This window comes from Humulus lupulus, chromosome 5, assembly GCF_963169125.1.
Source record: "Humulus lupulus chromosome 5, drHumLupu1.1, whole genome shotgun sequence".
Taxonomy (NCBI): domain Eukaryota; kingdom Viridiplantae; phylum Streptophyta; class Magnoliopsida; order Rosales; family Cannabaceae; genus Humulus; species Humulus lupulus.
In genome coordinates this window covers 23492556-23507005 of record NC_084797.1, presented here as the reverse complement: position 1 = coordinate 23507005, position 14450 = coordinate 23492556, and the positions used below count along the sequence as shown (strand labels likewise).

General features: G+C 35.8%; 2 protein-coding genes across 2 annotated transcripts; one reads left to right on the top strand and one right to left on the bottom strand.

The window, feature by feature from the left end:
- Positions 1 to 322: 322 nt before the first annotated feature.
- Positions 323 to 7328, bottom strand: LOC133778961 (receptor-like protein EIX2). The gene is made up of 2 exons (XM_062218970.1): positions 5273 to 7328; positions 323 to 1092 (listed from the first exon to the last, which is right to left on the bottom strand). The coding sequence occupies exons 1-2, from the start codon at positions 7326 to 7328 to the stop codon at positions 323 to 325; spliced, it is 2826 nt and encodes a 941-aa protein (XP_062074954.1).
- Positions 7329 to 7739: 411 nt separating this feature from the next.
- Positions 7740 to 8690, top strand: LOC133778960 (uncharacterized). The gene has a single exon (XM_062218969.1). The coding sequence runs from the start codon at positions 7740 to 7742 to the stop codon at positions 8688 to 8690; it is 951 nt and encodes a 316-aa protein (XP_062074953.1).
- Positions 8691 to 14450: the final 5760 nt, after the last annotated feature.

The window sequence follows — 14450 nt, the reverse complement described above, 5'->3', positions numbered from 1 at the left end:
TGTCATGGTTAAGCAGCACCTTTCTTCTTGAATCTTGGTCTGCTTCTTTCTCTGTCTTTCTATCAATCTCGGGTCTCAGATCTTTCTCTCTCTCACACGCTATATGATCTAATGTCTTAATAACACAGCTTATATACATAGCTGGTTAGTTATAGCTTTACAAAACCGAGCCAACCAACTTATGACATCAACTAACAACTAACTTATAACAACCTTTTTTAACTAACTTTTAAAACATAGTAAAAGTAGTTCTATTTCTGATTTTCATATGGATTACACTTCACAAAAGCATTGTTTGTCTAATACACATCTTTGACATTTATTAGCGTCTAAGCTCTGTAATCTTGGCTTGAACAGTTCTGATTCTTTTGTACACCCAATCTCTTGTATCATCCAAAAAACGAAAATAAGCATATCTCCAAGAACTTTTGAGTAGAAAAGTTCCACACACTCCCCAAAATCCCATGAAGTATCCTGTCCCTATACTAACAAAAAACCCGAAGCTTAATATCCCTTTACCTTCTCCTTCATCTTTGTCATCTTCACTCCCATTATGGGCACCAGGATCTTGGTCTATTTCATCTCCTGGGCAATCTTCTGTGAGAGGTTGTCCACAGAGTTGGAGGTTTCCCACATATGAAGAAGCGTCAAAGCTCTGAAGTTGGGTGCTTTTTGGGATTCTACCACTCAGGTTGTTGTAGGACAAGTCCAAGTAGCTCAGAAAATTCAAACTTGAAAAGCTTGCTGGAATAGTACCAGTTAGCCAGTTTCTTGACAAGTCTAGAGACTCTAAATTAGAGCTCAACTTGTCAAAGTTTCCAGGAATGATTCCTGTCAAGTGATTCCTTGACAGGTTCAAAGAAACCATTTTCAAGAGACTAGTGAACGTTTCAGGAATCTTACCACCCAAGTTGTTGCTTGAGATATCAATGCTTCTAAGATGTTTGAGATTTTGTCCAAACTCAATCTCTATGCCTTTCCAGACCACTTGGACAAGGCCAAGGATGGTATTATCAGTCACATCATAAGACATGGCTGTTATATTGTTAAGGCATTCTGGCAAGAACCCAGATATCTTGTTATCAGAGAGGTCTAAAACATGAAGAGCTGGTAGACTACATAGACTCAACGGCAGTGTAACGTCCTACGTTTTTGGGTACCTTTAAACGACTCGGGTCGGGATTTTTCCCCCGGGTTAAGAATATTATTTTAAATAATATTATATTTTGTTTGTAAGTATTCCATGAGTTATTGCTAGCCAAAATATGAATTTTGTGATTTTAAAAGTCAAGATAAGAATTTCGGTCCTGGACCGACACAGAAACCCTGATCGGGTAAAAATCTCGGAAAATAAAATGAAAAATCATGGCAATTATATTTTGGGCATAAAATACATTCATAAAAGTTAAAGTTTGGTCAAAAATAATAAACCTAAAAGAAAATGGAAATTTTATGGCATTTTGTGTTAAATGCCTAATTCTACCGAAATGGGGAATTTTATTCCATGAATTGACCTTAGGTTAAATTTTATTATGTGATTAATTAAATTAAATGTGAGAGACATTTAATTTAATTAATTAATGTTAAGTTTGGTGATTAAAACTTAATAAGAGTGAAAAAGGTGTCAAAAGCCAATTTGGACTTTTCTTCTTATGAAACCTTTTTAACCTTTATTAAAAAAATAAAAATAAAAAATGAAATGATCATATATGTAGCAAAGAGTGGCCGGCCATGTGGTGTTTTAGAGTGGTGTGAACCCAAATTTTTATAAAGTTTAACTCCCATTTAATGAAGAAGTCAAGTGGGCAAGTGGGTAGAAAAGCACTTAAGTGCTTTGTGATATTTTGATGAGTTTTGTGAGCAATTCCCACACTAAGAACCGATCACTCTCCCTCTCTCATTCACTCATCTGATTTTTGGAGACCATTCAAAGTGTTCTCTCAATATTCAACCTCAAGAACACCAAGGAAAACTTGGAGGCTAAGTCTTGGTCTAGGAAGTATTTTCCCTAAGGTAAACCTTCACTAATCTAGGCTTTTGTAAAGTTTTAAGCTTAGAGTTTCAAATAGCTAATTAACTATGTTGTTGGGGGAAGTTGGTTAGGGTTTTTGAAAGGTTTTGGAGGAGCCAAAGCTAATAGGAAGGTCCAAACCTTAAGCAAGAACACCAAAGAGGTAAAAAGTTTACTTTTGATGAGTTTGTTGTAGGGTTTTTAGTTTTAAGCATTATTTTGTATATCTAATGCTTAGAGTTTCTTGTTGATGATGTAATAAGGTTATGGTAGTTGTTTAATAATTTTTATGATGCATGTGTATTAATTTTTGAAAATGGGAACCAAAACCCCCAAGGGTTTTGTAGGATACCCTAAAACAAAACATGTTTTAAGCTGTGACTTCCAAGGGGTCAAGCAGCCACTGTATATTGTTTTTGTAAAATTAAGTTGTACTGTGATGTTTTTGAGATTGAGTATATAAAATTGAGCTTTTGAAACACTAAAAAATATTTAGAAATGAGTAAGTTATGATATTTCAAAGTTTAGGTAAAAAACTGTTTTTTCGTATTCTTATTTTCGGAACCAAATTTGGACAGCCACTGTATAGGGCAAATGAACCCAGTTTTTTCTAAAATTTTGTGGACATATTGCTGGCATAACCTATTAGTCCACTGTAAAATTTGGTAAAAAAAGATTAAACGGTTTGAAAGTTATTAACTGTCAAAGTTTGGAAAAAAATAAGGACTTGAAAATAAGGTCATTTTTACCTCATTATTGGAAAATGATTTCACCAATCAAAAATGCTCATTTTGACCTAAGATTTTACAAAGACCTAAATGGCATAAAAAAAATAGAATTGGGAAATTTTGGTAACAATTGGGTAAGTAAATTTCAAGTTATGAACTAACGAAGTATGTAGTTAAAAATGTGAAAAATAGGTTTTTCACACTTAGTGTAAAAATGAGATTTTGGAACATAAGGTAAAAAGTAAAATTTTGCTTATTTCAAGATATAAAATTGGTAAGTCTTGAAATCATATTTTCACTAAAATTATCCCTTTGAGTTTAAATGAATTATTTTTATTAAAGATTTTTTATTCTTTCTAAAAATAAGAGATTTAATTTATTAATAGTTAATAAATTAAAAGAGGGTTTAAAACCCTATATGTTGAGAAAATAATTAAATAAATTATTTTCCTAGTAAGTAAAATTGATTAATTGCTTTTGGAAAATTAATTAGTCAAGATGATAAATTTATAACGGTTTTCCTAATTAAGACAAATTAGGCAATTTTCTTAAATCGGTTTTTAGATATTAAAACCTTAAGAAAACTAAAAGGAAAATTTAAAGAGTTTATTTTCTTTAAAAATAATTAAGGAATTTATTTGTATTTTCTGGATGTAATACCGGCTAAAATCTTACATATTTTAACCGACTAGTCGAAAGTGCGGGTTAATGGCGATACCTTGAAAGAATAAGATTTTTAGCAGATTGTGGGAAATACCATTGTGATACCCGAGCCTAGGTATCGAGACCTTAGGATAGGTCTCCCCGAGACTTAGGGTTTAGTCTCGAATATTTTGTATGACTTTCCTTAATAGGTTTAAAACCAAATAAGGATTGTAAATCCTTACAAATGACTTTTATTAAAATGACCAAACTGCCCAAAATAATAATAATGAATTATGAGTGCCATAATTAATCCGAGTATACTGTATGGATAACTACAGTATTGGCTAAGCGTAACTGGACTGAACGTTGGAGGGTGAAAACTTGCTGAGCGCTAAGGACTCCAAGTAAGTCAACTTATATTGTATGGCTGCAACATGAAATGATTATTGTCTTGTATGTTAGTATAGGGATACATGCACATATATAGGCTGTCATAGAAAGTTGCTTAGAGACGTTAGTCTAGTGAGTGCTGATTTAGAAAATATGAACGGTAGAAGTCCGCCATATCCTAGACGGTTGATCCCCGTCACACTGCTTGATTTTATTTATGTCCGGTTCATTACCGCGACGAGTGGCCATGAGATGAGGATAAGCTGGTTAAACCTAGGGGCGCCAAGATAAATGGGACCTAGGGGCCCTCATGCTTACTTAATCATTGGACGGTTAGAATCCGAGCAAGTGCTCTGATAAGTTATTCCCGGATAGCAGCCATGAATATTGGCCATTCCGTGAGAGTGCCTAGAGATACTAGGGGTTGCCAAGATAGAGTGAGGTTGAACACCCTAGGGGCAGCTGCTCACCAGCACCACTGATTAACATAGAAGTCTCCGTAAAACCGTGTAAATTGGATTACGCTCTTGGATAAGTAGCGATGCCCTAGGTAACACGATAGTTACCCTTGATGAGAATATTTATTGGCTAGATCTTAGTGTGGAGACTCGGTTCTCTTTTATAGATTAGCAATTATGTTGGAGGGCGCGTTACGTCTGAATTGTTGGAAATTGTCGAGCGTTGGTCTCGAATTATATGGTGATATAATATATCTGCTTGCTCTGGGATTTTCTGAGTGCAGGGATATAATTGTTGATAAGATATAGTTGTGATATAATATATCTGCTTGCTCTGGGATTTTCTGAGTGCAGGGATATATTTGTTGATAAGATATAGTTGTGATATAATATATCTGCTTGCTCTGGGATTTTCTGAGTGCAGGGATATATTTGTTGATAAGATATAGTTGTGATATAATATATCTGCTTGTTCTGGGATTTTCTGAGTGCAGGAATTTTATCTAGATATGAATTAATTTATCATTGGTTATCAGGCATGACCATAAGTTTGCCAGGACGCTTTGGCGTTCTTGAAATTGATTGTGTAGGGTCCGGAACCCTAATTCTCTATATGCTTGTTTGAAAGTTGATCTTACTAAGCGTTTTCGCTTACCTAGTTGTTTCATGTTGTAGGTAAGAGCAAGGGCAAGGCAGAGCAGTGAGCGCTGGAGTCTTCCTTGCAAATGTACATGTGGACCGACCTTTTGGGAAGCCTTTTTATTTTTGGAAATGTTGTGTAATTTTCCTAAACTAGGCTCACTCTAATCTTTATAAAACATGTTTGTAACTAAATGTTAAGTATGGCCATATGACTTTTTAAAAAGTTTTTTTTCTATGGGTTTTTGAGACATTTTGTTAAATGAAAACATTTATATTTCCGCATTATCGAGTCTTGAAAATTCGGGTCGTTACAGGCAGGCTTTCATGAAACTCATTGTGTCTCAGTCTTAGAACCAGTAGATTTGGTAAGTTTTGCCCCTGTAATGTTGGTATTCTACCAGTTAACTTATTCCTTCCAAGGTCAACAACTCTCAACTCTTTACAGTTCTCCAAAGCAGGCATTTCTCCTGATAAGTTGTTATCATGCAACCGTAACAACATCAAGTATTTTAGATGACTTAAGGATAATGGTATGTTTCCTGAGAAATTATTCTTTGCTAGATTCAAGAAGAGCAATGTTTCATAATGTATCCAACAACTGGGAAGTTCCCCGGATAGTTGGTTATTCGAAAGGTCGAGACGAGACAATTGTAGAGCTGGTCTTTCACACAAGGAGGAAAGAGGTCCTGAGAACATGTTGTTGGAGAGAATCAAGTCAGTTGCACTAGGAAGTAATGGAAATGGACCACTTAAATTGTTATAGCTCAGATCCAATGAAAAATAGTTCTTTTTCTTTGGAGATAGATTTGGTAATTGCCCATGAATTTGGTTGTAAGAGAGGTTCAACTCAGTTAAGGTAGTTGAAAGATTCCAAAACCATACAGGTATTGAATCTGAAATTCTGGCACTTGGCATATGAAGTGAATGAAGTTTCTTCTGTGTTTGAAGCCATTTTGGAAATGCAGGGCCCACTTTGCAAGACTCCATGTTTAATGATTCAAGTTGAAAAGGTGGAATCCAATCTGAACCAAGGTTCAAAGACAAAGGATTATGAGAAATATCCAAAGAGTTCAAGTGAGAGAGGTTCAAGAAATGGGCTTCAGTTAAGACTCCACTCAAGGAATTTGAAGAAAGAAACAACATTTCAAGGCTAGAAAGCTTCCCAATACTCTCAGGTACAGATCCATTCAACTTATTGTTATCAAGAAATAGCAATCTAATAGAAGAAAGTCCTGTAAAATCTGGTAATGACCCACTTAACTGATTATGGACTAGGCTCAAAGAATTTAGCTTGGAAAACTGGCTAAGATTATTGGGGAGAGGGCCACTCATATTGGTACCATCTATGAACAGTTCTATCAAAGATGAAAATTTTGTGAGATCAGGAAATGGCCCCCAAAAGGGATTGCCACTTAGGTGTAGGTACTTCATGGTCTCTTCAGCACATGACAAGTTTTTAATAGAATCATAAAGTCTACCAGAAAATTTGTTTGACTCAAGAATCAATGATTCCAAGCTACACATGTTTCTAAAAGATTTTGGTAACCCGCCTTCGAGTTGATTATATGAAAGGTCCAAAGATACAAGAGAAGCCATATTTGTAAAAACATCTGGGATTGGACCCTGTAACTGGCATGCCATTAATCCAATATGAACAAGTTTGTTGCTGATATTGGAAATCCAGGAAAATATTGAAGGACTTAGATGGTTAGCAGAAAGATTGAGAATTTCGAGTGAGTTGGAAAAATTATTCAGGGGAAGTGAACTGAGATTGAGATCAGGAAGACTAGTTGAAGATAGTTGAAGCTCTATAAGAGAAGGAAGCTTGCTCATAGATAGTGACCAATTGACAATTTCAGAAAGATTTAGACTTGAGAGATTAAGATATCTCAAAGAAGAAAGACGAGTCAACCAATCAAGATCATTGACTGTTAGAAGGTAGTTCATTGAAAGGTCAAGAGTATGCAAACCTGTGAGATTTCCTAGCTGGTGGGGAATGGGACCAACAAAACCAACACTTGCAAGTTTGAGGTGTTTCAATTGTTGAAAAGAACCCATAAAGCTTGGAACTTTGAGTCCATTAAAGATGTTGAAACTGAGATCCAAATAATTCAGTTCTCTCAGTTCAAGTATTGAAGGGTTGATCTCACCTGCCAGGGGTTGCTCAACAGAGAAGACATCAGAAATGTTATGACTGAGATCAAGCATGATCACACGGCCAGTTTGATTGTGGCATTTGATTCCCCTCCATTTACAACAATCTTTTTGGCTTTCCCAAGAGGAGAGAACCTTTGACTCATCAACTAGGCCTTGTTTAAACTTGAGAAGAGATTGTCTTTCCTTCTCTGTGCACAAAATCTTGGAGGTCTCAGCACCTAAACAAATAGTTGTGGCTATAATGAAACCACACATAATCCCTAATTGAGCTGAGTGAAGGGAGCTTTGAGCAATCATTTTTAACAAGATGTAGATATTAGAGTTATTATTTGAGGGCATTTTAGTCTTTTCTTAATTATTGTTATTTTATATCTTTTGCCTTATATAAAAGGCTTGGCTTATTAGTTTTGTAATCTAGAATACATTCTCTCTATTTTGCAATACACTCTAGCCTCCCTTTTCTCTCTTCATCTTTTTGCTATCTCTCTTTTGGGTTTTATGGATTGTGTCTTTTGCATAATTATCATGGTATCAGAGAAGGGTTTATGGAATTGAATTTCTTAAGCGTATTGCAGCAAACTGGGTCGAAGCATCTTTGCAGTAACTCGGTATGTGATTTTCGTGTTCATTCTGAAATTTTAGGGTTTCGTCAGATTGCAGAATTTGGGAACTTTTGTCTGAGATAGCATTTGGAAATTTGTTTCTGAAATGGCAAGTAATAGAGATGATTCACTTCAATCCATTAGTGTGAGGTTAGATGGAAAGAATTATTCTTATTGGAACTATGTGATGAAAAAAAATTTGAAAGGGAAAAAGATGTGGGGTTATGTTTCTGGAACTTTGGTTAAACCAACAAATGACAAAGCGGATTATGCAACTTTGCTAGAAAATTGGGAAGTGGATAATTCAAAAATTATTACTTGGATAAACAACTCTGTAGAACACTCCATAGGTACCCAACTAGCCAAGTATGAAACAGCGAAGGAAGTTTGGGACCATCTTGCAAGGCTGTATACTCAGTCTAACTTTGCAAAGCAATATCAATTAGAATCAGTTATTAGAGCTCTTGAACAAAAAGATATGAGTATTCAAGAGTTCTATTCAGTTATGACAGATCTATGGGATCAATTAACCCTTACTGAATCTGCAGAATTACGAGCTTTTGCACCATATATTGCTCGTAGGGAGGAACAACGATTGGTTCAGTTTTTGATGGCACTTCGTGATGACTTTGAGGGACTCCGTGGCTCTATTTTGCATCGTTCTCCACTTCCTTCGGTTGATTCAGTAGTTAGTGAACTATTGGCAGATGAAATTCGTCTTAAGTCTGAAGCAGGAAAAGGCATCCTCCCAGCACCCAGTCCCTCTGTTTTGGTAGTTCCTCCTCGACACTTTACTCACCATGAGAATAAACCTCACACAAAGGTTGGAGTTGATGAATGCAGCTTTTGCAAACAAAAAGGTCACTGGAAGGCTCAGTGTCCTAAATTAGTAAATCGTGCACCTCAGCAACAAAGACATCAACTCAGACCTCCTCAATTCGGTAATCAACCGCCTCATTATGGTAGCCAACCACAGTTTGGCAATCACTCACAACCTCGACCATACCGTCCTCCGCAATTTAATGTCGTTGCTACTGTACCTCCATCTGACTCGTAAGATTTTGGGGCCTCATCTTCCAATCCTGCTCTTGCTGCCCTCTCAGAACAGTTTCAGAAGTTTCTTACCATGCAGCCACATGCTATGTCCGCCTCTTCTTCGGTAGGTCAGCCCCCTACTAGCTCTTCAGGTATGACATCCTCTACATGGATTTTAGATTCTGGAGCCTCGCACCATATGTCTCCACATTCGAAATCTTTTGTTTCCTTGTGTCCTGCATCATCTGTGCCTGTCATGACTTCTGATGGTACTCTTATGCCATTAGCAGGTGTTGGTTCTGTTGTCAGTCATCATTTATCACTTCCTAATGTTTACCATATTCCTAAGCTTTTACTAAACCTTGTATCTGTTGGTCAATTGTGTGATTCTGGTTACTTAGTGTCTTTTTCTTCTACCTCTTGTCATGTGCAGGATCCGCAGTCTCAGAAGCTGATTGGGACCGGCCGTAGGCGGGGGGGTTTATATGTTTTGGATGAGCTGAGATTACCAGTATTTGCAGCTCCTAGTGTTGATCTGTCTTCTTTTCGATTGTCTCCATCATCGTCTAGTTTTTATTTATGGCACTCTCGCCTTGGTCATGTTTCAGCTTCCCGTTTAAGATTCTTAGCTTCTACAAGAACCTTAGGAGATTTGCAAGTTCATGATATTTCTGATTGTAGTGGTTGTAAACTTGCAAAATTTTCTGCTTTACCTTTCAGTAAAAGTACTTCATGTTCTGTTGCACCTTTTGACTTAGTTCATTCTGATGTGTGGGGACCCTCTCCTATTGCTACAAAAGGAGGGTCTAGATATTATGTCTCTTTTGTTGATGATCACACTCGATTTTGTTGGGTTTTTCTAATGAAATGTCGTTCTGATTTCTATGATATTTATGATCGTTTTCGAGCTTATGTAAAAACTCAACATGCTTCTGTTATTAAATGTTTTAGATGTGATCAAGGTGGTGAATATACTTCAAATAAATTCTGTAATTTGCTTGCTTTAGATGGAACTGTGTATCAAACTTCTTGTACAGATACCCCTGAACAAAATGGTGTTGCTGAAAGAAAGCATAGACACATTATTGAAACTGCTCGTTCTCTTTTGTTGTCCTCATCTGTGCCTAGTCAGTTTTGGGGAGAAGCAGTTCTCACTGCAGTCAACCTTATAAATAAGATTCCATCTTCAATCACTTCAGGTTTGTCCCCTTTTGAAAAACTATATGGACATATCCCTGATTATTCTTCTTTGAGAGTCTTTGGTTCTACTTGCTTTGTTCTTCGTCCTAGTGTAGAGCGTACAAAACTGTCATCACGCTCTGCACTTTGTGTATTCCTTGGTTATGGTGATGGCCAAAAAGGATATCGTTGTTTTGATCCAACTTCTCAAAAATTATATGTATCTCGCCATGTTGTTTTTCTTGAGCATATACCCTTCTTTTCTATTCCTGGCACTACTCACAACTTGACCAAATCAGATCTTATTCATATTGATCCTTTTTGTGAGCATACAAGTACCTCTTCTCCTCAAGTTCCTCAAATTGTAGAGTCTGAATCTTCTCCTGCTCCTATAGTCCCTTTTCCACTTCATTACTCTCGCAGGTCTCGAGCTATTGATACTGGTATTTCGCAGGCTGACATTTCTGAAACACCTCTGCCTACAGCTGTTCTAGATCCTTCTGATACTGTAGATCCTCCTCGCTATCCTCAGCGCACTCGTAAGTCTACTAAACTACCACACTTTGTTTATTCGTCTTATTCTATCCCTTTCACTTCGTTTTTAGCGTCTATTCATTGTCTCTCTGACCCTCTTTGGCAGCATGCTATGAATGAGGAACTTTCAGCTTTGCACAAGACAGATACTTGGGATTTGGTATCTTTACCTCCTGGTAAACATACAATTGGTTCTCGTTGGGTTTATAAAATCAAGACCAAGTCTGATGGGTCTGTTGAACGCTACAAAGCTAGATTGGTAGCTAAGGGATTTTCTCAACAGTATGGTATGGATTTTGAGGAAACTTTTGCTCCTGTTGCAAAAATGACTACTGTCAGTGCTCTTATAGCAGTTGCATCTGCTCGTCAGTGGAATATATCTCAGTTGGATGTTAAGAATGCTTTCTTGAATGGCGATTTACATGAAGAGGTCTACATGGTTCCTCCTCCTGGGGTCCCTCACAATCATGGAGAAGTTTGTAAGCTTAAGAAAGCTCTGTATGGTCTCAAACAGGCTCCTCGAGCATGGTTTGAGAAGTTCTCCAATGTTATTACTTCTCTTGGGTTTCTCTCAAGTAATCATGACTCAGCACTATTTGTTAAGTGTACCAATGCAGGTCGTATTCTCCTTTCCTTATATGTTGATGATATGATCATTACTGGTGATGATTTAGATGGAATTGCAGTGTTAAAGTCTCAATTAGCTTCTCAGTTTGAGATGAAGGATTTGGGGCCTCTTCGGTATTTTCTGGGTATTGAAGTTGCCTTCTCCCCGAAAGGCTATCTTCTTTCTCAGTCAAAATACACTTCTGACATTATTGACCGTGCTCGTCTTACAGATACAAAAGTAGTTGCCACTCCTTTTGAGCTCAATGTTCAGTATTCTCCTTCTGATGGCACTCCCTTGCATGATCCTACTTTGTATCGCACTATTGTTGGCAGTTTGGTTTATCTCACTATCACTCGCCCCGACATTGCATATGCTGTCCACATTGTTAGTCAATTTGTTGCCTCTCCTACTACTATTCACTGGGCAGCTGTTCTTCGCATTTTGAGGTATCTTCGGGGTACTTTCTTTCAAAGCCTTTTGTTTCCCTCCACTTCTTCCTTGGATCTGCGTGCATACTCTGATGCTGATCATGGTCGTGATCCCACGGATCGGAAGTCTGTTACTGGTTTCTGTATCTTTTTGGGTGATTCTCTTATTTCTTGGAAAAGTAAGAAACAAACTGTTGTCTCCCAATCTTCCACTGAAGCTGAGTACCGCACTATGTCATCTACTACCAAAGAAATTGTTTGGTTAAGATGGCTGCTTGTAGATATGGGTGTATGTCATTCTCAACCCACTCCTATGTATTGTGACAATCAGAGTGCCATTCAGATTGCTCACAACTCAGTTTTTCATGAACGCACCAAGCACATTGAGATTGATTGTCACTTCACTCGTCACCACCTGAAGCTTGGCACTATCACTTTGCCTTTTGTTCCTTCTTCTTTACAGATTGCTGACTTCTTTACTAAGTCTCATTCTATTTCTCGTTTTCAATTTCTAGTTGGCAAACTCTCGATGCTTATTGTTGTAGCATCGTGAGTTTGAGGGGGGCTATTAGAGTTATTATTTGAGGGCATTTTAGTCTTTTCTTAATTATTGTTATTTTATATCTTTTGCCTTATATAAAAGGCTTGGCTTATTAGTTTTGTAATCTATAATACATTCTCTCTATTTTGCAATACACTCTAGCCTCCCTTTTCTCTCTTCATCTTTTTGCTATCTCTCTTTTGGGTTTTATGGATTGTGTCTTTTGCATAATTATCAGTAGACACCAGAAAGAGATGAATGTGAAAGCAAGAGCTACAATTCTTCGGAGATATGATGCAAAATCTACTAAGTTATATAAGTCTTGACTAGGTGTATTCATTTTTGGACAGGATGCTTTCCCCAGAAATATAACAGTTTTAGACTTTTGTCTCCCAAATTATTTTTTTTAACTATCACGTCATCAAATCGTTACTATTTTAGATGGAAAGAGCAAAAGTCTACAAGTACTATAATTCGGGTATTTTTGTAAAGTCAACAAATTCAGAGGGTGAAATTCTTCAAATGTTATAGTTCGGATTCTTTTTTATTTAATTTTTTCAATTCAAATGGAAGAAAAAAATGTTTGGAACTTTTTTATTATTATTATATATGTATACACATACTAATAGCGTTGAGGTAGGTAAATGCTTTTACCTTTTTTTGTTAGCTTGTTCCTCTTGATATTTAAATTTTGGTTCAACTCCAAAAGTCTTCGTTGCAGCACAAAAATATACATTTGTGTAAAGAAAGACAAATATTATTATATATATATAGATATAGTTATTAAGCTCTTCATAAAACGCTCTAAGTCGTAATACACCCCTAAATGAGACGATATATAAATAATTAATGGCATATGTGTCAAGAAAACGATAAGATTTAGACGTCCAAATCAAGTTTAGCCATTAATATATTCCAAGCTAAAGCTCCACCTCATGGTCTGTTTATACCTCAATGCTATTGTTTTATTTCTTAATTAACATATAATTATCTTGAGGCTTTGTTTATTCTACAAGGATTACTTGTCTTTGTAGCCACAATTATTTAGCATTGAACTTTGTGTCGCGTTACTGAACTGAACTGGTCAAATTACTAACTTGAAAAAGCCTTTCTTCCAGGTAAATTAACCATCGGACAACCAAGCATCACCCCAAAATGCTTCGAATACATCATTCTTTCAACAAAGTCGAGCACAATTTTTTATTTTAAAGGCTAATGCTAACAACAAAATACAAATCGTCAAGATTTTATCGTCGGTTTCTAAGCAGTATTTCCACCATGCTTCCTGTCATATTTAGATTATTCTTCTCGAGATGTGACTTGTATAAAAACTTAAATACTTGGTTTGAATATAACTCACAAAATATGGTGGGTTGGGACAACAATGAAGTAAAGTGGTCAGTGGAAAATGAAAGAAAAAAAAACCTTACGTGTAATAGTTAGGCATAAACGTCGTAACATGCTCGATAATTTTATTTTATATTTTTAACGTTTGGTAGCAGGATAGAGAGTACAATTTTTTTGGATTTTTCTGCTTGGCTTTGTTATAGATAACCGAATGAGATTGAGGAGTGAGGAAAAGATTGCTATTTGAGAGAAACAAGCAAGAGGAGGAGAAAAAATTTCTGTCTTGCTTCACAATCTCCTTGTAATACTACAACGGAATCAGTTATTTTGTTTTGTTGTTTTTATGACAATTAAGAGCACTCACAGCAGCTTATCCTCTTTATTCTTTAAAATATATCTTCAAAACTTAACTTTTTTTATTTTACATTAATTTTTTACCAGACACCTTATACCAGCTTCTCTATCATTTAAATATTATATTTTATTCATTTCAACTATTTTCTCTAATATTCAACAATAGCCTCACATTTGTTAATATTTACAATCTACTCATATATAATTCATATAAGTATATTCTAATTTAACAAAATAATGAGTCTATACTTATTAAAATATAATGAGAATGATGCAAGAATCAAATTATCTTTCTTGCTAAATAAGCTACTACAGAGATTAAAGTTTAAAAAAAGAAAAATAAACACTACTTTTCAGTAACTAGGTCAAAGTGTGCAACATGTTTCTCCATATGAAAAAACAAATGTTATATTGAATCATAGTCCTTGCATTGATGATGTTATTGCTCTAAAAACAAATGAAAGCATTTCTTTAGTTTTGTTGTTTTTATGGTAACTAACATAAATCCCAAACTAACTAATTTTATCATCATACTGCCTTCATAAATCTAATTTGAAAAGGTTAGTAGGTTTAAATAACAGTGCTGAGTTCACTAATGTCCTTTTAATTATGTTTTTTTGCCTTTCTATTAAAGACTGATATGCTGTTCTTGTATAACTTCGCTGTTTCATTTGTGTTAATTTCTATTGCTTATGAATTATACTGCCTTTTGAGTTCCTTGAATTTTTTTTACTGGTAAGTTTTCCATGCTACACCTTGTAACTTTTTCCTAGACAAAGAAAAGGCAAA